The sequence below is a fragment of the Coregonus clupeaformis genome, chromosome 7, assembly GCF_020615455.1.
Source record: "Coregonus clupeaformis isolate EN_2021a chromosome 7, ASM2061545v1, whole genome shotgun sequence".
NCBI classification, from domain to species: domain Eukaryota; kingdom Metazoa; phylum Chordata; class Actinopteri; order Salmoniformes; family Salmonidae; genus Coregonus; species Coregonus clupeaformis.
This window is the reverse complement of record NC_059198.1, coordinates 37,275,423-37,301,806: the sequence shown is the minus strand read 5'-3', so window position 1 is coordinate 37,301,806 and position 26,384 is coordinate 37,275,423. Positions and strand designations below refer to the sequence as shown.

The following is a 26,384-nucleotide window of genomic DNA, read 5'->3' as shown; positions in this document are numbered from 1 at the left end:
GAACATCAATAGGTATAATCTTTAGAAGCACATTGTATCTGGCTTGCCTACATCTGGTGTCATTAGGCCCATCACAGGTTCGAAAAAACACTCCTACGCTTAGCTACAACAATATATATAAATATGTATTATCAACATAAAGTTACATTCACCACTTTGCTTTATTGCTCATCACATTAAAATTGAATCTCAATGCATAGTGTCATAGTAGTAGTGTCTAATGGTCGGTATTGTACTTTTCTGGTGTGGTCAGCGATTCAATGCAGTCAGCCAGCCAGTCAGTCAGTCAGTCAGTCAGTCAGTCAGTCAGAGAAATTGGCCTTGGAGTGTTCTGACTTGATGAGGCTGGAGACCAAAGGGTGGAGGATACTGCTGTAAGTGTCCACCTGGCTGTCCTCCTGCCCCAGCACAGTGAACTCAACACAAGGCTCCAGCTTGGACGGTACCAGCCTCTTATCTTGGCAGAAGGAGAAATAGAGTGAAAGAGACTTATTACTCCCTTTGACCAGAGGGGGTGCTATAATCCCACTGATGTTGTTGGTGTGGTTATTATGTGCTGAGTCAGGTCAAGGAATAAATCATTTTACCTTTACAAGACTCAGAGGAATTACTGGTGCCCACATCCCTCCAGTCATTAATATACCTGCAGAAATATTTAAAAAACATTGTTGCTTTGGGTAACACCGTATTCCAACTGTCTCAATGGGATCACCTGTTATAATAAAGGATCATAAAAAAATATACATATTATGGTGGTTAGTTACTCGTCAAAGTTGAGAGCGTTGGTCCACTCCAGTAGTTCGTCCACCTCCCACTCTACGATGTGGTTGGGTCCCAGCTGCTCCATGGCGTCCATCATGCCCTGGGCTGACCGCTCCACCAGCATGGCTGTCTCACTATACTCTGTACGCGCATGCAGACAGCCAAGGTCATACCTGCAGACAGTAGGTAGAGGGACAGGTGAGGGTGAGGCGGACAGGTAGAGGGACAGGTGAGGCTATTAGAGGTTAGCAATAATGATGCAGTTTGAGCATACAGGTGAGGGGACAGGTGAGTAGTGCTGTTGCAGGTAAGGACGCACACTAACTCACATCTGCTTCAGCCATTCCATCTTCCTCCTCTTCTTCCTCCTGTCCACGTCCTGACGACGCTGCAGTTTGGAATGGTGAAACTCCACCTTCCTGCCATTGGTCTCCAACGTGATGATGTCACCTAACAGAGCAGCCTGAACCAATACAGAGAGAGAGAGCACAGCGCTTCTCAAATGATTCTTCTTTCACAGAGTCGCTGAGTCCTGCACTAAAGCAACGAAGGCAACAAAGTATCTCTGTTCGCGGTTCCAACCATATCATACTGAACCCACATCTGATACAGTGTGATATCATGGATTTAGAACTTCTGCACCACCTTCCCAGACAGCAGTCTCCAGCCGTTGTTCTCCACGCGGCGGTACCAGCCAGCATGGTCGTCCTGCACCTGGGGCTTCCCATTGTGTATCTGCCTGGGGACGGGCCTCTTCTGCCTGGGGTGGGTGTAGTCCTTGGGGCTGTTGGCACACATGTCCACGATGGGTCGGTGGGTGTAGATCTTATAGTAGATGCTCGGTGGAAAGGTGGTCTATGAGGGGAGAGAAAAACAAATCTCACATTAGCATGCACACATCTATTTGTATTGCATAAATCATCGCAGATAGGTTTTGAAATAAATTCAGGTATTAGTATTGCGAGTGATGGGTGTTTATTTAAGCAATAGGGCTCGGGGGGGTATATGGCCAATATACCACGGCTAAGGCTGTTCTTATGCACGATGCAACGCAGTGTGCCTGGATACAGCCCTTAGCCGTGGTATATTGGCCACATACCACAAACCCCCGAGGTGCCTTATTGCTATTGAAAACTGGTTACCAACATAATTAGAGCAATACCAATGATTTTTTTGTCATACCCATGGTATACGGTCTGATGAAGACAGCTTGTCTGTCCAAACGTTGGTTATTAAATGATCGCATCTGAGCTCCTAAAGTGAGAGGCTCTCCTGTTCTTTTTCAGAAGCTCTGATATAACACGGCTGTCAGCCAATCAGCATTCGGGGCTTGAACCACCCAGTTTATAATCTGCATTTTAGCACTGACAAAATGAACTTACCCCTCCCAGTCTGAATCTGATGTGGACTCCTGCCGCAGCATCCAGAATATCTGCCTGCAACAACCATAGTAACATTCATTATGGTCAATGTGTGTGTCTGTGTGTGTGTGTGTGTATGTATGTGTGTGTGTGTAAGGTGTCTAACCTCTCTGGGGTTGACGTATTTGAGCAGGAGTCGAGGGTCTCCCTGGTTACGGAACCTCACAAGGTTCTTGAAGTACTGGAACACGCGTGTATCCTACACATAGGAGATAGAGAAGTTACACAGTCTGTGCATGCTAGTGTGTGTGTGTGTGTGTGTGTTGTGTTGTGGTTCCACCCACCACATGTCTCCTCCATGTCCTCTGTATCATCCTGGCAGCCCTGTGGTAGACTCTCTGCTGCCGGCCGTCCAGCTCCACCATATTCTCCACTAGGGGGGATGAAGGGGCACTGGAAGGGGGGGGTTAAAGTTTAAAGGGGTCCCTATGGTGGGCTGAGATCAGTGGTTGAAGTGGGGTGGTGCGACTGGTACTATGAACCTTCACGTTTACTGCTGGAGTGGTGGCACCTCTCTTATACCTGCTCTAAAATACTGAGGCATGGTAACTTTAGGTGTTAGGTGGTGGAGGCCTATATATCCATTTAATGTTGAGTTTGAGAATAAACTTCTGCTAACCTTTCTATTGCGTAATTGTCAATTTTCTTCTCCATGCTTATGAACTGGACCTGTGCCTGTAAATACAAAGAACATTAAAGAACTGTTGTTATGCAATGGTCACAACGGACAGAGACACTATGCAGCAAAACAGAACACAGATATGCGTTAAAAAAAACACTGGCAAAAGACAGACACAGACAAGTGACTCGGCCAGCAACTGCGCAGGAAAACGAACTGTCTACCCTCGTCGCACTATGATGATCCACCTATTCCAATTACGCACAGAACTTACCCTAAATGTGTCTGTTCAAAACAGAACGCTGGCCCTTTGATATATAGGTAACAGTTAGTGAATCCATGTCAGGATTTTCCTGTTTGCGCAAACGCCATTTGGTTACCAAGCAACATGCAGAGCGTGTCATTAGCTAGGTTTCCATCCAATTGGCGACATATTTTTTCACGCGAATACGCAAAAATTCGCATAAAAACAAAATGCTCTACTTCCTACCACAGATGTGTTTCCATCAAATATACTTTGTTGTGGATAAAAAAGTATGTGCGTGATGACGTAGTGCACATACAAATAAAATTTGCGGTTAAATTCCCATGTACCGAATAAAAAAAAGACAAGTTAAATGGGTTTCCATCGTATTTTCAACTCTATTGAAGGTTTTCTGACAAAAAATGTTGCGTTATAAAGCGAGTTTGCCCACTCTGGTATTGGTACGTGCGCTCTAGCCAACAGCTAGCCGATATAGTGCGGGTATAGCCTACATGATGAGATTACTATTGACAAAAAAGCTAGATTAATTGTATTTGTCAAACGCAGCCAAGCATCGATGATCATGTCACCAGAATAAGACCCCTCGATATTTATTGGAAAGGAGCATCAAGCTCATCACCTTGCACCTTCACCCATGGGCGGACTGGGACAAAAATGATGCCCTGGCATTTTAGCACCCCCATACAAGATCTCCTAAACTTGTGTTAACCTCAGACTTTATTTTTGGCATTTATCCCAAAACCGTATTCTTTCCCCATTCATCTTCAGACATGGAATGCAACACAATGTGCTTCACAGGAGAAAATAAAATAAACTATGAAAATAAAATCGAAAACATTTACTACACAACAAAACATAAGAGGATAAAAAACAGAATAATAATAAAAACTGAACGACTAAAAAGCACCCTGAGGAAAAGCAAAGCTAAAAAGGTGTGTTTTAAGATCTCTTCTAAAAATGTCCACAGTTTCGGACCCCCTCGGGTTCTCTGGCAGACTATTCCAGAGGCTGTGGGCACAGTAACTAAAAGCTGCCTTCCCATGCCTCTTGGTCCTAGGCTTTGGGATAGTTAAAGGGCCAGTGCCAGAGGACTTGAGGGACCTACTGGGTACATAACTTAAAAACATGACTGCAAGGCATGCCTTTTTGCTTGTGGTGTGCTAGCGTACAGGGGAGGGTTAGGGGGAAGGTGTTGTGGAAGATGATTGGTTGGTAGATTTAGCTGATTAAACCAATGCCTATCCACCGTGAGATTCTCCCTGCACGCTGTATTGGCTAATGAAGGCCAAGTTTGAGGCATTGGCCCACCAGACTCTTCGCGCATTTGGGCGGAAGTGTCTGGGAACGAGATTAAATCAAACACAACTGAGAACACATCAACTTCATAGAACAATGAACACACTTATCTGTCACAAGAAAACACACATTCACACTTTTATGAGGATTATGAGTAGGGCAGACTAAAACAACTGACAAACACACACACACACACACACACACACACACACACACACACACACACACACACACACACACACACACACACACACACACACACACACACACACACACACACACACACACACACACACACACACACACACACACACACACACAAATAAACATAAATAAAGCTAATAAGATTATCTGTGCAGACTTGAAGCCTTTCTGTTATGACCATGTGGTCCAGGAAGTGGTCTGTCTACTGCAGCAGCAGCTCCATGTCTATGGATGTTCTTCTCTACTTCATTTTTTTATTTATTTTTTATTTCACCTTTATTTAACCAGGTAAGCCAGTCGAGAACAAGTTCTCATTTACAACTGCGACCTGGCCAAGATAAAGCAAAGTAGTGCGATAAAAACAACAACACTGAGTTACATATGGGGTAAAAAAAACATAAAGTCAAAAAAATACAACAGAAAATATATATACAGTGTGTGCAAATGTAGCAAGTTATGGAGGTAAGGCAGTACCTCAACCTTAATGTGTAGGATTGTAAGGGACTGGATGATAGATTAATTATTAATGACTAATTATTACACCCTGAAACTGTGTATAATGTGTTAGAAATGTGTGAGTGTAGGACCAGTAAAGGCTATGGCATTGAGCCACTATTTAGCAATGTGAGTAAGAGTTAGGCCAGACAACAAAGACAACTGAGAAACTAAGATAAAGAGGCCTCCCAATTTAGGGAGGGGAGAAACTGTTATGAAAACATGGTGCAGAATATTGTGAGAACGGCAATAACTGAGTAAAGCAGGGAGTAGGATATGTGTGTGTGTGTGTGTGTGTGTGTGTATGTATGTGTGTATGCATGTGTGTGTGTGTGTGTGTGTGTGAACTGAAGGTCAGTAGAGCAGTTTTAGAGTGGAAAACTACAGGCCGCCTACCGAGGGAAGGGATTTATTTTTGTATGACGTATGAGTATAAAAGATGGACTCTGAAATTGTGATGGCAGAATTCTCAATGAATAAATATCTCTGACTATGCAGACCGGGACTCTGGCCGTTACTTAAATCCCAAAAGACTTACAACCTTTTGGGAGACGCACAGAGACACTAAAATAGTTTGTTAAATAATTCACGTAACAGCTTGGTCCTTCTGAGCCGGACTCCAATACCCTGTTTCTGTCATTCCAGGTAACTCTGAAAACCGTCGACGGGCGAATGATACATTCGTAAATAGAAAGTCCTGCCCTTTGACATTAAGGGTTAAAACAGGCCAGAGGACACCTGATTAATGACAGAGACGGTGACGGAATCCAAACCTACATTGAATCTCGGCTGCAAGGATAAGGTCAGTAGTCTTTATTCATTAACTTGGTGAAATTGATTTGAGGACTTGCTAAAATATTGAAAAGTAGCAAATTGATCAATGCGTAGCCATTTTAAGTGAAATGTGGGGTTGACTGTCAGGAATTATCAAGATTACATTGTGAGGATAGACTCCTCCGTAAAGTATGAGATAATTCTGGGGGACTAGTCAACCTGGTGGTGGGTCCGTAATGATTCACGGTAATAGGCCATTACCAAAAGAAACTACCCGGTGTTGAAATAGAAGGAACTATTAAAAGTACACCTATGGGATGTAACCTGTAAGAGATTATTGAACAGTCAACAAATAATCCGGGTTAAACAAATACAAAAAGTACACCAGAAGGAATTAAAGTAGCATGTGTGAGAAATAGAATATTAGTAAAGTCAAAAGTCACAAACAACTGTAGATTTTGCTGTAACTCTATCCGTTCTGGAGCCTTATAAACTCCAGGTTACCGATACAACACCAATAATCATGTAAGGTTGTATACGTGTGAGACCTAATGTTTGCTCAAAAGTCACATGAATAATTCCGGGTGGTTGTATAGAGGAGGGAGAACCCATTCCTGTTGTATGAGACTGTCAGGAATTATCAAGATTACATTGTGGGGATCAATCCCTCTGTAAAAGTATGAGATAATTCTGGGGGACTAGTCAAGATTACATATACAGGAAGGGGTGATTCAAGGTGTTGTTGTGTGAAGCTATTTTGAATTACTTGTTAAATTGACTTGTTATATAGAAGAGGTGGCTAAGGGATTTTTAACAGTACCAACCATGGGGGGCAAATCCTCACAAGAGGTCCCAGAATTTACTGGGGACGAGAAATGCTTGATGTAATTAAAATGGAATCCAGGGATAGAAGAAATCTCCATTATGTAACCAGGTGGAGGGAGAGGTATGGTTTTGAGGGACGTCTAGACGCAGATAAACTCGAATCCATGCTTAAACAGATACATAAGGTGTGTAAAGGAGAAATAAGCAGTGAGAGAGAGAGAGAGTAGGAGGGGGCCAGTACCCACTGATAGCCTTACCCAATCTATTGGCGGGGAATGAAAGGGGCCCCAGCAACCTTAGATGTATACAGTAATAATAATAATGCCATTTAGCAGACAGGCCATGAACACAGAGGACGTGGCCAGAGCGGTAGAAGGAATGACCCACCCCAAAACAGGAATAGTAAGGTTTGGGCTGCCGTTAGAGGGCAGTGGGTTTCAGGGGATGCCCAGAGGACACTTTTGCCATGGGCCGATCACGGAGAGTATGTTGGGAAAATAACTGAATTGTGTAATAGCCTCAGAGAGACATGCAATCCATCATGAGCAGAATAACAGACAGGACAGAGCCAAGAAAGAAGGCAGGAAGAAAAGAGAAGTGAGTGAGAGGGAAAGAGAAGTGAAGGTTGAGGTCTCCGTGCCTCCCCCAGAGCAGAGGGCAGAAAGGTTATATCCAAACTTGGCAGACCAGGCATGGAGAGAAAATCCAGATGATGAATACGTAGGGAGGAGAAGGAGAGTGCAGGGGAATAATGTTGCCCCCACCGGCCCCACCTCCCTATGAGGAAGAAGGGGCTGGAGGAGGAAGGGAAGATGAAGGTGAGGAAGAGCCAGAGATAGAGGAGTACAGGACAAGGGCAGATAAAGTCAGACAGGAGAGAAAAGAGAGAAGAGAGAGAGAGAAGTCCATCCCCCAGCTTTGAGCGTGAGGAAGAGGAAGATAAGGCGTGACTAGTCCTTGAGGGAAAAATAGTAGACTCTAGTGGGGGGAAGACTAAGGAACCCTTTGATCCAAATTGTGAGGTGTTTGAATTGGCTACTATTGACTTAGCACTTCAACAGGAACATAAACCTTATTTGACATTGACAGTAATGGGTATGAAAATTAAATTCCTTTGTGATACGGGAGCCTGCAGGACAGCAACCTGTGCAACAGACAAGCCAGATGGAGTCAGGATTGATGGGGAGAAAATCAGAGGCGATCTGCCTCTGGTCATCAATTTATTGAAAGGTTATCAGCCCCAATAACCCTAAAACATGACCAATCAGGATGAGAGGCAACCATACCCATCCTGATATCTAAGCTGTGTCGGGTAAATTTACTAGGACGTGATGTAATGACTAAATTGAATGTGGCTGTCATTTCCGCTGAGAGGGGAATGAAAGTACACATAGTCAGAGACAATATGGTGGTCTGTGGGGAAGGGGAGCCATGTTATTGGTATAGGCAAGATTTGTTTAGGGGGGGAATAACTGATATTCCCCGAACCTTGATGGAACTTGCTGATGATGTAGTACCAGGCCCCACTAAAATGTCCCCCGATGACCTACACTGTACTCTCTGGTATAACAAACACCCAGGTCCAGATGCAATCTATGAGAAAGCATTATTTAAAACCACAGAAAGGACTATAGCCTTGAAATGGTTTCACTATAACAACACCCACGCAGTAGTGGAGGTGGAAATAGGGCCCCAAAGTCAGAGACTGTTCAGGGACATATGGAGCCCACATGTGTCCCTAGCAAAGGAGCCAGCAGAGGACTGGAAAGACATGGGCCAGTGGGTATCCAAGGGTAAGAGGATCACTGATTGGGTCAATATTGTGAGTGGCGATCAACACAGCCCATCCACAGATAGTACATGAGAATAGCAGATGCTGAGGAGAGGAATACCTGTTGACAGAACAACAGGAGTCAGACTTAAAAGAAGTTCCAGAGCATTTGTGGTCCCGGGGTCCAGCAGACGTAGGATTAATAAAAGGGGTAATTCCAGTACAGGTGATACCCAAATCTAATCATAGGCCATATCAGAAGCAATACCCTATGAAACCAGAAGCAATAAAAGGTTTGCAGTTTACCAAGAGCAGATTGGGAGGGACCTTGAGGGAGGGCCAATTCCCGGGGAGATAGTGAGGCCAGAAACAAAGGTGCAGTGTCCTGGAAATCACAGTCTGTTTTTTTTTTTTTTCAGTTCTGCTGGGAGTGCATTGGATGATGGGGTTTTGGGTTGAATTAGAGACAGTGAGACTATTAGTCAATACCTAGGAGAGAAGAGAGGTTACGGTAGCAAAGACAGACAAGAAGGAAATGGTAATAGTGGAGACAGGAGTGAGTGGAAGTGTTACAATTGTGACAAAACGGGACATTTTGCTAGAGAATGTGAGGAACCGTGTAGTTACTGTGCAAGGAAAGGGCACCAGTTAAGAAACTGTAGGCAGAAGGGGAAGAGAGAAATCAGGAGTCCTCATGACCTGGCTGTTTGGTTGTTGTTTTTTAAATGGGGTTTTTCAAAGAAAAAACAACACACCTAGTATGATGTTTATAAAGTCTTGTTGTTACAATTTTGGGGGGTTTTCAGCAGGTCAAGGGTGATAGGTCTTGGAGGAGCACGCACAGTGAATTTTATGGAGTTTTCGGTGTTGACTGAGTTTGGGGTATATATGATTTCTTATGAGAATGAATGTCATGAGGATTAATGAACACTTGGGATAAGTAACATTTATTAAATACTTAGAATAATGGTAATGTTTGGTATACTATGGGATGGAATTTCAATTGCCTCTGAACTCTGTTTTAACTTTCTGGTGTTAATTAATCATCCACACTGGTAAATTCTAAAGGCATGAGAGGAGGACTTTAAGATAGTTTATTTTACCAATAAATAAAAATAAGGGATGGCAATTGGATGATAAATTACCAATATTACCTAAGTGATTGTTAGGTAGGTGATAATATTGACACATGGGCAGTGACATGTGTCAAAAGGAGGGATGGATGGTAGAACAGATTAGACAACACTTTGTGGCATATGGGATTACTCATTATAAAAAAATTAGACAACACTTTGTGGCATATGGGATTACTCATTATAAAAAAATATATACAGTGGGGAAAAAAAGTATTTAGTCAGCCACCAATTATGCATGTTCTCCCACTTAAAAAGATGAGAGAGGCCTGTCATTTTCATCATAGGTACACGTCAACTATGACAGACAAATTGAGAAAAAAAAATCCAGAAAATCACATTGTAGGATTTTTAATGAATTTATCTGCAAATTATGGTGGAAAATAAGTATTTGGTCACCTACAAACAAGCAAGATTTCTGGCTCTCACAGACCTGTAACTTCTTATTTAAGAAGCTCCTCTGTCCTCCACTCGTTACCTGTATTAATGGCACCTGTTTGAACTTGTTATCAGTATAAAAGACACCTGTCCACAACCTCAAACAGTCACACTCCAAACTCCACTATGGCCAAGACCAAAGAGCTGTCAAAGGACACCAGAAACAAAATTGTAGACCTGCACCAGGCTGGGAAGACTGAATCTGCAATGGGTAAGCAGCTTGGTTTGAAGAAATCAACTGTGAGAGCAATTATTAGGAAATGGAAGACAAACAAGACCACTGATAATCTCCCTCGATCTGGGGCTCCACGCAAGATCTCACCCCGTGGGGTCAAAATGATCACAAGAACGGTGAGCAAAAATCCCAGAACCACACGGGGGACCTAGTGAATGACCTGCAGAGAGCTGGGACCAAAGTAACAAAGCCTACCATCAGTAACACACTACGCCGCCAGGGACTCAAATCCTGCAGTGCTAGACGTGTCCCCCTGCTTAAGCCAGTACATGTCCAGGCCCGTCTGAAGTTTGCTAGAGTGCATCCAGAAGAGGATTGGGAGAATGTCATATGGTCAGATGAAACCAAAATATAACTTTTTGGTAAAAACTCAACTCGTCGTGTTTGGAGGACAAAGAATGCTGAGTTGCATCCAAAGAACACCATACCTACTGTGAAGCATGGGAGTGAAAACATCATACTTTGGGGCTGTTTTTCTGCAAAGGGACCAGGACGACTGATCCGTGTAAAGGAAAGAATGAATGGGGCCATGTATCGTGAGATTTTGAGTGAAAACCTCCTTCCATCAGCAAGGGCATTGAAGATGAAACGTGGCTGGGTCTTTCAGCATGACAATGATCCCAAACACACCGCCCGGGCAATGAAGGAGTGGCTTCGTAAGAAGCATTTCAAGGTCCTGGAGTCTCCAGATCTCAACCCCATAGAAAATCTTTGGAGGGAGTTGAAAGTCTGTGTTGCCCAGCGACAGCCCCAAAACATCACTGCTCTAGAGGAGATCTGCATGGAGGAATGGGCCAAAATACCAGCAACAGTGTGTGAAAACCTTGTGAAGACTTACAGAAAACGTTTGACCTGTGTCATTGCCAACAAAGGGTATATAACAAAGTATTGAGAAACTTTTGTTATTGACCAAATACTTATTTTCCACCATAATTTGCAAATAAATTCATAAAAAATCCTACAATGTGATTTTCTGGATTTTTTTTCTTCTCATTTTGTCTGTCATAGTTGACGTGTACCTATGATGAAAATTACAGGCCTCTCTCATCTTTTTAAGTGGGAGAACTTGCACAATTGGTGACTGACTAAATACTTTTTTCCCCACTGTATATAAAATAAAAAATGTTCAAGATGTGTTATCTGTGCTCAAAATAATCACCAGGGCAGACAAAGGGCACCTCAGGGTGAGTATCCTCCGGCTAAGTACCCTTTCCAGCAATTGGAAATGGATTTTATAGAGTTATCACGGAGTGAAGGGAAGAAATTTAGAGTAACCCCAGATAAAGATGGGTTATCCCCCTTTGAGAAAGTGTTTGGAAGACCTTACAGAATGCCACAGTTGGCAGGACCAGACAGGCAGACATAGAACTAGAGAGCACCCTAGCAGAACACGTGAGAAGGTAGTTTATTAACCACACCTGTATGTCAGAGGTTTTGTGCCCCACAGGTGAACTAAAGGAAAAGGTGACCCACTCTATCTAACCAGGAGACTGAAGCAGGCCTGGCAGGAAGGGCCCTACCAAGTACTGCCTTTGCCAGCAGAATAGCTGAGAGATCCATCTGGGTGCATGTCACTCACTGCAAAAAGGTAAACCCAGCTACACCTGACGAACAAACACAGAGTTAGGAGAAAGAACCGATCATCACTAGGGCTCGGGGGTTGGCTCCTTAACGAAGATTCCCTTACCCTTTCTGATCATCCCTGTGTGAGTTCGATAGAAGGTGAAGCAATAGGTTGGCCTCTGGCGTCTGACATGTTCTCAGGGCGAGGGTGGGGATTCACAGGTCTCCCGACGGTAGGTAGCTGTCTGATTGTGGGGGCCATATTCCTAACACACACGGACCCTCCTGTTTCAGCCAGAAGTGGTAGTTAACCTAACACAAGTTGAAAAGGCATAGGAGACAGCTAGAAAGGGGAAATACTAGGGACTTTAGGGAAGGACATCACCATATGTATGTCACCATGTACATCCTGGGACTATGTAGTTGCTTATACCAAGCGGGGGGGGATATGTCAATCTCCATACACAGTTTAGGGACAGGTGTAGTATTGTGAAAGTAGGGAATTATCAGAAATGGCAGTGCGACCCATATGAGGGTAGGTACTGTCTGAAAGTCTGAATTATGCTAAAACAGATTACAGACCTGACAAGTGAGATATCTTCTTCAACTGGGGCACCCTATAGAGTAAACCTCTCTGAGGGAGGTAGTGAGACAGTGCAAACTATAGACCTGAAGGAAGTAGTACAGATGGAGACGGAGTAAATAGATTTTAACCTGTGGTTGGAATGGATTCAGTATACGGTCTAAAGAGGACTGTTATGCCTGTAGGACAGCCAAACCAAGGTTAACAACTACTCTGTTCCCCTTGACAGGCTTTAACTCTGTGTCAGGTTTATCCTCCATGCAAGCCACCTGGGAATGTGGTGAAAGAGTCTTATGGTAACTTGCACTATCTGTTTCCCCCGATAACAAAGTCATCCCGACCTGGGTTGCCTCAGTTTGAAATCACAGGGGATTCTAATTGTTTTTCTAGGACTAGTAAGATAGGATACAGGGTAGGGCCTCTTAGCTCCTGCTCCCACACAGAGAATATCACAACTAAAAGAGACCATGACTAATCTCTCCTCTTTGTTGCAGCCAGAGGATTTTAGGAACCAAAACCAGGCCCGTGCTGACATCTGATGGTTGTGTGGTGATAACTGATTGTGAACTCACCTACATACGCAAACAATCAAACGTGTCAGAGACTGGTGAGTTGTCACGTAGAAAGTAGAACCTCCTCCCGGGATCCTTTGATGAAAGGATATATATATATATTGATGGGATAGGAGTACCTCGAGGGGTTCCAGAACAATTCAAAGCTAGGAATCAGATCGCAGCTGGGTTTGAATCAAGTCTTTTCTGGTGGTCAACAATTAATAAAAACGTAGATTGGATGAATGATATTTACTATAACCAGCAAAGATTTATAAACCACACTCGTGATGCAATAAAGGGATTAGTTGAGCAGACAGCGGCAACTAGCTTAATAGCATGGCAGAATAGAATAGCTTTAGATATGCTTTTGGCTGAGCGGGACGGGGTTTGTGTTCTGTTTGGATCTATGTGCTGTACTTTCATCCCCAAACAATACAGCACCGGACGGGTCCGTGACCAAAGCGCTTCAGGGACTCACCACGCTGGCGAACGAACTGGCTGAGAACTCTTGTATTGATAGCTCCATAAACGGTTAGTTTGATAACATATTTGGTAAATGGAAAACTATTGTTGTAACTATTCTGGGTGAAGTTATAGCTTCTATGGGTATACTTGTTCTTTGTGGATGTTGTCTTATTCCCTGTGTCTGAGGGTTGGTGAGCAAGGCGGTTTCCCAACAGATGGTGAGATACGGCCCAATCCCGGACTCCGACTGAAGGATATGACCTACCAGGCTTGGTGGAGGACGACGGCGATCCAGATAATTTGAGACTGGATGTTTTCCTAGAACTATAAATCTCTAGTTTAAAAGTTATTGTAATGATCTTTTGTGTATTAAAGTCTCATTTTAAGTATGATGTACTAGTTACCATTGCTAAAAAAGTAACGTTATGCTTTTAATCATGGGGTAACACTGATGAACCTGTAATGTTTTAATATGCAAACCAACTTATATACTTCAATGAGTGTGATTCATTTCTATAACAACATATATTTTGTATGTGTGTAATATTTAGTCAAAGGGTGGAATTGATAGATTAATTATTAATGACTAATTATTACACCCTGAAACTGTGTATAATGTGTTAGAAATGTGTGAGTGTAGGACCAGTAAAGGCTATGGCATTGAGCCACTATTTAGCAATGTGAGTAAGAGTTAGGCCAGACAACAAAGACAACTGAGAAACTAAGATAAAGAGGCCTCCCAATTTAGGGAGGGGAGAAACTGTTATGAAAACATGGTGCAGAATATTGTGAGAACGGCAATAACTGAGTAAAGCAGGGAGTAGGATATGTGTGTGTGTGTGTATGTATGTGTGTATGCATGTGTGTGTGTGTGTGTGAACTGAAGGTCAGTAGAGCAGTTTTAGAGTGGAAAACTACAGGCCGCCTACAGAGGGAAGGGATTTATTTTTGTATGACGTATGAGTATAAAAGATGGACTCTGAAATTGTGATGGCAGAATTCTCAATGAATAAATATCTCTGACTATGCAGACCGGGACTCTGGCCGTTACTTAAATCCCAAAAGACTTACAACCTTTTGGGAGACGCACAGAGACACTAAAATAGTTTGTTAAATAATTCACGTAACACTGGATCTCTGCATCCAGCTTCTCTATGGAGAATGAAGATTCTATACAAATACAAAGTCAATTTACGTAATCACACGTTACACACTGCCCCTGTCCCTCTCTAGAAAAATAGGAAAATACTGTATGTCATTATACTCTAGTATATACAGAGCAATGCACACAAGGCAGGGAAGGACAGCAGTGTTGTGCCTGTCTATACTGTATATGTAGTGTCACTGTCAACACTGCCAGCTTCAAATCTCACCCAGTGGTGCAGGTGTAGTGGTGGCCATGCATATGCCCACCTACCTCTGGGGATACGCCCGGAGAGAGAGAGAGAGAAAGAGAGACAGAGAGAGAAAGAGAGACAGAGAGAGAAAGAGAGAGAAACCTTGCCAGGGTGTGAGGTAGATGGAAAGGGAGGATGGGAAGGGAAGGCCTAACCATGGCAGCACTCAAGTCCAAAACTCTGCCAAAATGTTCAAGCCCATTACTGACAAGATCAGATTTGATAAATGACAATTTTTATTGACATTTTAAATAACCCATCATTATGCAATAACTATTAGAAGACACCCATTCGAATGTTGTGTTGACAGGTTGAACTGCAGTGGGGAGAAGTCCTTCAAAGTGTAGAGACAAAGACAAGCAGGTGCATGTATGAAACGGCATGAGTACTGTTGATAGCACCTACACCCACTGAATATTTATGTAACGACGCCCGAGAGCCATACTTTCATAACATTGCATGATTTATTAATAATTACTGTGCAAAACACTATAGAAACAGACACAAACAGGCAGGCTTTGAAGAGACACATTGAAGACAAAATGAAGACAAAGCCCTTTTCAATATGGACCTCGGGGGTTTGTCTTGACTCTTCTGTTCTGCAGTCAAGATGACTAATGCATGACAAAACCATTACAGCTTGCACACATTGCTCTGGGTGTGCAGCCATGTGTGTCCCTTCCCAAGTGACATCATAGAAAATGGCCAGAGGGAACTGTGACTAGCTGCATTCTATAATCTGTCTAACCTATCCACACAGACAAACAGCTGCATCACAGCATAAGGCAGCATCCATGTAACTGGAATACAGAGAAAAACACCCTCTTTAGTACAATACAGTTAAATAGACCCTCCTGCACTCATTAAAGGCACTATTTAAAGCAGCAAGTATGTGGTGAGGCTTTGTGTTCGATATTGTTAGTCTAGGTCCATTATCATAGCTGGAATGTGGTTTGGTACGCCTGCTCTTGTTGTATGCAAGGGGAAAGTCAAAACAAACTACTACTGTCACAGCACACATTCTTGTTGAGCATACAGTAACAGTTTGATATAAATATCTTGTTGGATATAACAGTTTGATATAAATATCTTGTTGGATATAACAGTTTGATATAAATATCTTGTTGGATATAACAGTTTGATATAAATATCTTGTTGGATATAACAGTTTGATATAAATATCTTGTTGGATATAACTGTTTGATATAAATATCTTGTTTGACATAACAGTTTGATATAAATATCTTGTTGGACATAACAGTTTGATATAAATATCTTGTTGGATATAACAGTTTGATATAAATATCTTGTTGGATATAACTGTTTGATATAAATATCTTGTTGGACATAACAGTTTGATATAAATATCTTGTTGGACATAACAGTTTGATATAAATATCTTGTTGGACATACTAATTGAGTTTGATATAAATATCATACATTGGGCAGATACTCAATTAGAAATGGTTTATTGTTAATCCACATAATACCTTAACTAATGATCAGTGATGGAAACAGTACTCAATTGTCATACATAAGTAAAAGGAAATATAATTACTGAGTAATTGACTAAGTAAATGACTGTGTAAAGAAAATAACTCAATTAAAAGTTAAAGTCACCCAGTAAAATATTACTTGAGTAAAAGTCTAAAAGTATCTGGTTTCAAATGTACTTAAGTACAGTGGTGGGAAAAGTACTAAATTGTCATACCTGAGTAAAAGTAAAAAGTACAAGTAAATACTATATATGAAATTCCTTATATTAAGCAAACCAGACGGCACACATTTCTTGTTTTTATTTATTTACAGACAGCCAGGGGCACACTCCAACACTTACAAGCACAGTATTTGTGTTTAATGAGCCCACCAGATCAGAGGCAGTAGCGATGGCAGCGTGTTATATTGCTGTCTTGATTGAGCATTAGAAAGGTAACGAGTACTTTTGGGTGTCTGGGAAAATGTATGGAGTAAAAAGTACATATTTGCTCTAGGAATGTAGTGTAGTAAAAGTAAAAGTAATCGAAAATATAAATAGTAAAATAAAGTACAGATACCCCAAAAAACTACTGAAGTACTTTAAAGTATTTTTACTTAGTTACTTTACACTGCCGCTAACCATATACAAAAAGTAATTCACAAAAGTTGAATAACAATGATCTGTTTATAATGCACACACATGCATTTCACGAAAAGCCTTCAAGTATAACCAAACTAGAAGCACAGACAATCATTCCCGTTACAACTAAAACATCAAAGATATTTACCCTGTATATCATATAGGATGTTGTCTTAAAGCCTGTTGATAAGCAGCAATTAAATGTGACGCCGCCCATACTGAGTATGGCAGGTGTACCTTTCACCAGGTGCAGGGCTCTACCACAAAAGGGCCTGTATTCACAGGGAGTCTGTTAAGGAGTGTTGATCTAGGATCCGTTTTGGCTTTCAGATCACAATGAATATGATCATATGTACCCGGGGGGACCTGACCCTAGATCAGCACTCCTACTCTGAGATACTTTGTGAATACAGGCTCTGGTCAGAACAAGTTAGGATAGCTTTACAGGGCCCTTTGTTAACTCATTCTGTGTAGCAGTAGTACAGTCAACCCAGCATATACAATGAGTGTACAAAACATTATGAACACTCTTTCCATGACATAGACTGACCAGGTGAGGGAAAAGGGGGGGGGGGGGCAACAAAGTATTGGGAAAGTGTTCTTAATGTTTTGTATACTCAGTGTACACTTCCCGAATATCAGTACATCAGAAAGTCAAGTGAGAGGCCAATATCTAAGCAACCTGTGACATCATGACAAAACAAACAAAGTGTCATGGTCTTGGAAGTGGTGAGTTCATGTGATAAGCTGCTTTTTTTGAATCCCAGGATAAGAGCCCGATGACATTTAACCTGTGATATGATGTCATGTTCATTCTGACAGTGCCGTCTTATTTACTGTCAGCCATGGACACCAAATGAAGTCTGTTTTTACTGAGCATAAATAGGGAAAGGAAAGGTAGAGACCTAGTCAGTTGCACAACTGAATGCATTCAACCTCTGAATCAAATAGGTAGTTTAATAGGTATCCTTTCTATTTGGTGAGACCAAAAGGAGCCATACAGATCCACTTTAGACTATTGAGAGTTATCTCATACAGTGTCTCCTCTCACAGCTCTGTCTCCTGCTCACCTCCGTCACCTGCCAGGCAGTATTCATCGTCTGTGGTTGTGTCAGAGTCCATGTCAGAGGCTGAGTCTGAGTCTGACTCCTCGAAGGCAGCCAGGCTAGAGACGTATCCCCTGGAGGGTAGGCATCCCCTGGGGGACAAACTGTCCTGTGACAGCCTGCGGTCTGTGGGGGTGGGGGAGGCAGAGGAGGAGGAGCTGGGGGGGCGAGATATGCGTCTGGAGGCTGGGGACCAGAGAGGGGATGGAGAGGGGGTTGCAGGACCCTCTGTATCCCACAGGAAGTGAGAGGTCTCCAGGCTGCCGGGATTCCACATGCGGCTGGTGGTGGTGGAGGTGGTGGTTGGAGATGGGCCAGTGACCTCTGAACCCCAGGATACATTTCTGGGTAAGGATTTGGATCTAGACTTGTTAGCTATAAAGTTAGCTGTGATTGTTTTGCGCTCATTTTTGGATGTCTGGTCACTAATGACGGACCAGTCATTTCCAGCTTGGCTGTCACCTGGGGTTTTTACAGCTTGGCTGTCACCAGTGGTTTTGTGGCTAGTGGTTGTGTGTGAGTCCCACGTTGGTATTATCCAATTACCTTTGACCCTGAGGTCATCCCAAGTCATGACTTCTTCTCCAAAGGTCAGAGCGTGGTCAGTGAGGTCACTGACACTGCTGACCCTGGGGCCGGTGGAGATGCGTCCAGGACCAGAAGGTCGGCTGGAGAGCACGGAGCTCACAGAGATGGAACGTCCGGCCTCCAGACCGTATTTGAGATCAGCACAGGGGGAGAAGGAGGCCAGACGTCCCTCACTGCCACGCTGACCCACCCTGGAACCAAACCCTCCTTCCCCTGGCTCACAGTGAAAGGTGGTCTTCTTCCTCTGAGGAAGCCTGGGGCTGAGTAACATGTTGTTGTTCTTGGAGTCCTCGTGGTTGAAGTGGAAGACATTGTCGTTCTTGGAGTCCTCATGGCTGAAGTGGAAGATGGAGAAAGTGTTCCTCGGGCTGCCTGAGGAGGTTCTGTAGGCAGGGAGGCTTGCAGAGTGGCTGGGGTCCCAGGGTTGATGCCTAACGGGGCTGAAGTCTCTCTGAGGAGGTTGGTTTCTGGCTCTACTGATCCTCCCCTCTTTGTAAGCTTCAAACTGTCGCCTTGTTGGGCTGATCTCTCGACGAGAAGGTTGGTTTCTGGGTTCAGTGACGCTTTTGTCTTTGTAAGCCTTAAATTGAGGAAGGTCCATAAAATGAGGCTGGTCTCTGTTTCTAGCCTCTTTATTGTCTTTAAAACCCTGTGAGTGTTCATGTCTAACATTGTCCTTAGTCGTATCTGATGTGCGCTCACTGCCGGCCCAGAAAGAGTTTGAAGGTTTGAGAACCCCACCATTCTCCCTCCATCTCTCCTTTCTGTCCTCCTCTGCTCGGTCGCTAGATTCGCTACTGTCAGTGAGACCACTAATGTCACTTGGTGTGCTGACAGAGGGAGGCTGGGATGTTCTCTTCCTCCTCTCGTCATCGAGACGGTTGACTCTGAAGGTCTGCCGGAGTCGACTCAGCACCAGGTCAATTTTGTTACCTCCCTTCTGCCCCTTCTCTGCCACTTTCTTTGGGCTCTGAGTTTGTAATGGGGCCACTGCGCTCTTAGGGAAACTCTCGATTTTACACACAACTTTCTCAGTGTCTAATGCTCCACTGTCATTGGAGCTTTGGTATGATTCACAGCTGGGACTTCCTATCACCTGGCTGTGTTGTGATGATTGTGAGAGGTCAGAGGTGAGACGGGAGAGTTCATTTGACTTGATATCTGTGACGACTCGTGAGTCTGGAGTGTGTTGAGGAAAACGGGGCTGTGCAGGCCTAATACTGTCCAATATGGCGGAGGAATCGACCTGAGAAATCCTGTACACAAGTGTCTCAACATTGTCTTGACTGGTCTGTTTGGAGTTGTTGTTGACACTATCAGTTTCCAAGGCCACAACCATTGAACTGTCCTGTGACCCAGTCCTGCGATGGCTGTAGAAGGGGTAGCGTTGGGGTGAGGTAGAGGGTGAGAGAGGGGTTTGGGGTGAGGTTGTATGTGTGACCTCACCCAGTGTTTTGCGTGAAGACTTGAGGGTGGTGTAGGGTGGGGAGCTAAACCGAGGCTTGTAAAAGCTCCCAAAATCAGGAAGGGAGAGAGGGGCAAAGGTCTTCCTCTGTGGTCCTAGTGCGGTCGAGTCTGTTCCTGTATGGTCGAATGTGAACCGTGAAGTGTGGTCGCCAACACGCGAGAGAGCTTGCCCTCCCTCCTTCACCATTGTATTAGACATTATGGATAAGTTATGCATTGAGTCTCCCCTCCAGACTTGTGGTTTGGTGGTCCTGGGGGTTGGGGGAGACAGAGGTGACATAGCCCCGGTGGGGCTCCCCAATCTCAGGGAGGAGAAGATGGCGGGACACCCTACACTACGGAGGGGCCTGGTTGGGGCCGTAGAGATGGTCAGGTCAGCTGGGCTCTGATGTGAAAGAGACTGTGACAGCCTCCTACTAGTTTCCTCAGAGCATTGTGGCTCCAGAGACTCCTGCAATGCTCTATGTGCTGTAACCCTCTCTTCCACCGGGGACTGGTGTTTCTTAGGGGAGCGGGCCAGGCTGCCTGTGAACGTGCTCTTCCCAAGAGGGGGTGCGCTGAGTGGGGTGAGGGGAGGAGTAGGTGGGTCCTGGGTGGTGGTCATACTCAGGGATATTGGGGTGCAGCTGCGAGATGTGAGGGTGTAGCTGGCTGGGGACAACTGTCGGGTGTAGGGGGTGGGGATACTGGGGACGTAGCTGGATTTAAGTATGAGTTGTTGAGGGATTGTGGTAGGGGTGTAGGCGGTTTTAGGGGACAGCAGTTGGGATGTGGGGGTGTGGGTGTTTTGCACGATGGGGATCTGGCTTCTGACAACTGGGGGTGGAGATTTTGGGGTGTTGTGGGAGGTTTGGTTCATAGAGCTGGTGGTATTGAGTGAGCAGGAACTATAGAAGGGTCTGTGGCTACTGAGGGATGTTGGGGCGTTGCTGGTTTGTACGGAGAGCTGTCTGGAAGAGGGGTTCGGGGTACTACCAAGGGATGTAGGGGTGTTGATTTCAGGGTACATTTTGAGGCTGGGAGGACTTTTCTCCCACTGGACCCCCACTGGGATTCTGCTTTTACCCAAGGACAACAAAGGAGATTTGGGGGTGCTCTTGGGGGGTTGGTTGGAAGAGCTGGTCTTACTGAAGGAGTGAGATTTACAGGTGGTTCTGTGACTACTGAGAGTGTCACTAGTTTCAGGGCTGCTTCGAGTCTTGTGGGAGTTGGGGATAAATACGGTCAGAGGGGAGCAGGTGCTGTTAAAACTAGATGGCCTACTGAAACTTTCAGACTTGCTGGACTTTATTGGGCTACTCCAAGTGTTTGAACTAGCTGGGCTGCTGATGTTCGAGCTAAGGGGCATATTGGACAAAATACAGGGCTTTTGTGGTTGTCTGTCATTTGAGTTGAGGGAATCCTGAGGTTTGAGGCTTCTATAGGAATCCTGGTCGGGGATATCTTGAGCATCACTCCTTATTAGGGTGCTCAGAGTTGAGTGCTTGGCAGAGACAGTATTGCTGTTTAGATTGGTATTGTTGGGGGTGACTAAGTTATTGTTGTTATTGATGCTGCTTTGGGGATTGACGCTAATGATATCATTGGTGCTACAGGGGCCTGTGTTATTATTGCTGTAAGTGCTTGAGAGGCTGGATGTGTGGTTGTTGTTGTTGTTGTTGATAGTGGTGGTGGAACTGGGATTAGACACACTGTCCTCTGGACTGGTATATTTTCTCCAGCTAGTAGACCTCAGTGTGGTTCCTCTGGGAAGAGACTGACTCCTTAGAAAATCCAGGCGGCCATATTGGGATGGTGGAGAGGAAGGCAGATGAGTTTCTCTGATGGGAACTGTGGTTCCGTCTGATCTCTCCGAGGCGGAAAGTCTCTGTAGACCACTAAACAAAAGAGTCTGCTTACTGGGGAAGGTTTGGTTGGAATATGCCCTGGAAGTCTGGGGACGGTTGGTAAGGGGTGTGCCCTCTGTGTTTTTGTAATTGGCCGAGGTTGAAAATAGGTGTGTCCTGTGTGTGTCTGCTTCTCTGTGATTGGAAGTTGGTAATGGGAGGGGCTTTGACCTCTCTATTGTCCTGTAAGTGGAGGAAGCTGAATAGGGGAGGAACTTGGACCTCTCTCTGTCTCCGTCATTGGATGAGGTTAAGGAAAGGTGTGCCCTAATTGTCTTTGATGCTCTGTCATTGTTTACGGTTGGAGAGAGATGTGGACCTGAAGTCTCTCCATCCCTGTGATTGGTTGGAGAGGAGATAGAGGGAGCATTGGTCTCTGAGTGGGTGGAGCTAGCAATGGTGTTGAGCCTCCTCAGGGAGAGAAGGCGGCTACTGGTTGTTGGTTTGGAACTCAGCAGTGACGGCTGGTCTCCTTGACGACCAGCCTGTGACATTCCCCTGTGTACATTTAGGTTTAGAAAGAATGGAGAGGTGGGAGTAACAGGGAAGACAACTCCCCCCTCTACCTCTCTGTTGTCCAGCCTCACATTCAGAGAGACAGAGTTAGAAACTGGGGCCTTTGTTGTTTGGTCCAGTTTGAGGCTGGGGGTGCTCCCCTTAGACCAGCCCCCCACTGTGCTTCTGCTGCTACCCAGGGTTGAAGCCCTCTCATGAGCTTGAGATCCGAGGGTCAACCCCCTCTCCCCAACACGTTGGTTCTGGGTCTCCAAAAACTGTTGTTGTTGCTGTTGTCCTACAGAGTCAGTCCCGAGAGGGTCGTGCAGCTTCAAAAACGTTCCCCCCTCGCCCACTTCCTGTCCACTCCCTTGGGGTTCCTGTCCGGGCTCGCTGGTTGCTGTGCCAACCACGCCAATGTCCGTGCAGGCCACACCCCGCTTGTTCCTGCGTATTCGGCCACTCCAGTGCGGGGCGAGAGCTGACACCAGCGTGGAGGACAACATATCTGCCTTGGAGTCCTCTTCCTCTTTAACAGTAAGTGACGTAACTTTCTCTTCCTCTGAAGGGTGATTGGCTGGTTCTATTAAATAATCCGATTGTGAGGCTTCTTTGTTCACCTGTCAAATCAGATTAAACAGATATCAACAATTAGGGACATATCTGTTAAGCTTTAAACTTACAGCAAATGGGGCACTATCTCATTCTACCATTGAACTGATTTTTCAATTTACCTATTTTGCTTTTAGTCCAAAAGTTATGCAACTTCAGAAATGTGCATTTCCCTAGATCAAACTGTTGCATGTAATGGTGTTCATATGTCAACACTGGCTTGTCACTCCATGCTTACTGAGGCTATGTGGGCTGAGAGGTAGAGGCTATCTGGGCTGAGAGGTAGAGGCTGTTTGGGCTGAGAGGTAGAGGCTGTCCTGGCTGAGAGGTAGAAGCTATCTGGGCTGAGAGGTAGAGGCTATCTGGACTGAGAGGTAGAGAATATCTGGGCTGAGAGGTAGAGGCTATCTGGACTGAGAGATAGAGGCTATCTGGGCTGAGAGGTAGAGGCTGTCCTGGCTGAGAGATAGAGACTATCTGGGCTGAGAGGTAGAGACTATCTGGGCTGAGAGGTAGAGGATATCTGGACTGAGAGATAGAGGCTATCTGGACTGAGAGATAGAGGCTATCTGGGCTGAGAGGTAGAGGCTGTCCTGGCTGAGAGGTAGAGGCTATCTGGGCTGAGAGGTAGAGGCTGTCCTGGCTGAGAGGTAGAGGCTATCTGGGCTGAGAGATAGAGACTGTCCTGGCTGAGAGGTAGAGGCTATCTGGGCTGAGAGGTAGAAGCTGTCTGGGCTGAGAGGTAGAGGCTATCTGGGCTGAGAGGTAGAGACTATCTGGGCTGAGAGATAGAGGCTATCTGGACTGAGAGATAGAGGCTATCTGGGCTGAGAGGTAGAGACTGTCCTGGCTGAGAGGTAGAGGCTATCTGGGCTGAGAGTAGAGGCTGTCCTGGCTGAGAGGTAGAGGCTATCTGGGCTGAGAGGTAGAAGCTGTCTGGGCTGAGAGGTAGAGGCTATCTGGGCTGAGAGGTAGAGACTATCTGGGCTGAGAGGTAGAGGCTGTCCTGGCTGAGAGATAGAGGCTGTCCTGGCTGAGAGGTAGAGGCTATCTGGGCTGAGAGATAGAGGCTATCTGGGTGAGAGATAGAGGCTATCTGGGCTGAGAGATAGAGGCTATCTGGGCTGAGAGGTAGAGACTGTTTGGGCTGAGAGGTAGAGGCTATCTGGGCTGAGAGGTAGAGACTGTCTGGGCTGAGAGGTAGAGACTATCTGGGCTGAGAGGTAGAGTCTATCGGGGCTGAGAGGTAGAATCTGTTTGGGCTGAGAGATAGAGTCTGTTTGGGCTGAGAGGTAGAGACTATCTGGGCTGAGAAGTAGAGACTATCTGGGCTGAGAGGTAGAGGCTATCTGGGCTGAGAGTTAGAGGCTATCTGGGCTGAGAGGTAGAGACTATCTGGGCTGAGAGGTAGAGGCTATCTGGGCTGAGAGGTAGAGACTATCTGGGCTGAGAGGTAGAGACTATCTGGGCTGAGAGGTAGAGACTATCTGGGCTGAGAGGTAGAGGCTCAACATGTGAGACAAAGACCTTTAATCTGACAGGGAAAAGCAAATAGTGTACTAATTGAAACTGAAGCTTTGCAGGACTCATGTTCCTGTTGTGATTAATTTGATCCAAAGATTAAGTCAGAGACTATTTAATGATATAATAGAAACATCTTTAATACAAGCAGCTGCAGGGGAGATCCGCCTCTGATTTCACAGGGAAGAACTCAAGGAGGAAATGGTTCCATGTCCCTGATATAGTGAAAGGTGATCATACAATCATGTTGTTTACACAACAGTTATTTCAATGCATCAACAGTTCTGGAACACAATGGCCTTGTGTTAGGCTGCAGACATAACATGAGTCTATGAAAGGCATAACATCACAGTCCAACACAGAACATATCCATTGAGAAATGACAACAGCTCACCCCAAATTCTGCCACCACATTCCCATGGAAATGTTATTAAGAGAATTTGTCCGGACAAACAGGTTACTTCCAACAGGGTTGGGGTCAATTCCATTTAAATTCCAGTCAACTCAGAAAGTAAACCAAATTCCAATTCAAAATTGAAAAGCATGGAAGACAATTTGAATTTCAGTGTACTTCCTGAATTGACTGGAATTGAAATTGAATTGACCCCAACCATGATTTCCAAGTACATGAGATGTCCATGGAAACACAACTCTTCTTCTCCTCCCCAAACAGGCACTCATGATGGTTGTTTTCAGATAACACAATGTTCCTACTGACATTGATTATGTGGCAATGGTTTAAGTCAATCCTTCATAATATGGCCTCCATGGCGCTGTTATAATGACCTATAGCAGATGCCATTAGCAGACAGCTGATGTTAGCTTATGGCAACACTGTAATGACACAAACTGGTGACCTGAACTATCATCACGACTGTTAACAATATGTGTTATGTCATTATTATGACAGTGTTCTGTACGCTTTGTAACAGAGGGGTCAAGAAAAGTGTCATCGATAATGTTGTCACTAAATGGTAATGCCTTGTGTTTACCTGCGCATGCTGAGCCCTGGGTGTTTTCCTTACAGCTCTCTGAGAACTGGCACAGCAGGGAGAAGTAGAGAAAAACAACAAAACAAATCATTAGAATGAGTATTGATGGTTATCATTCTAACATACAGTAGGTAGGACACACACAAGCATGCACACAGGCACACCTCATCCAGTGAATTCCACATTCACCACAATGACCCTGATCAACAGGATCAGCTACTTTCCATCTCTCCTCTCATCTCTCCTTCTCTCCCTCTCGCCCTCCTTCTCTTGTCTTTCCTCATCTCCCCTTCTCTCTCTTTTCCTCTCATGATATGATGTTGATGTTTACCTGGGCTAGTTTAGAAATAGTAGAACAGTGGAACTAATAACTTAATGCCATAAATCACACTTGTAATAACTTGTCTTTATCTGTATTTGTCATGTCTTTAGACATACACACACGTACGTATGCACGCACACCACACACACACACACGTATGCACACACACACACACACATGTACACACACACGCACACACACACACACACACACACACACACACACACACACACACACACACACACATACACACATATACACACCACACACCACACACCATTGAGAAATCAATCAGAAGTATTTCCTCAGTAGAGCAGGCCAGGGAGCTAATTAACCTGGGTTAAACCTGTTTACATTCATATCATTGATTTATGGAGCCGTGTTTATGCAAATCTATCTGTGCACATACTTAAATGCTGATAGAAAGGTCGAGGGTCCAAGAGAAGAGCCATAAAATCTCTGAACACCGAAGAGAAATA

General features: G+C 44.6%; 1 protein-coding gene across 1 annotated transcript; it reads right to left on the bottom strand.

The window, feature by feature from the left end:
* Positions 1 to 142: 142 nt before the first annotated feature.
* Positions 143 to 3,165, bottom strand: c7h11orf65 (chromosome 7 C11orf65 homolog). Its single transcript, XM_041880220.2, has 10 exons — positions 3,077 to 3,165; positions 2,803 to 2,858; positions 2,468 to 2,576; positions 2,290 to 2,382; positions 2,145 to 2,198; positions 1,408 to 1,617; positions 1,092 to 1,225; positions 765 to 935; positions 588 to 643; positions 143 to 457 (listed from the first exon to the last, which is right to left on the bottom strand). Exons 2-10 carry the CDS (start codon positions 2,835 to 2,837, stop codon positions 303 to 305), a joined length of 1,017 nt encoding a protein of 338 aa, XP_041736154.2. The 5' UTR covers positions 2,838 to 2,858; positions 3,077 to 3,165; the 3' UTR covers positions 143 to 302.
* Positions 3,166 to 26,384: the final 23,219 nt, after the last annotated feature.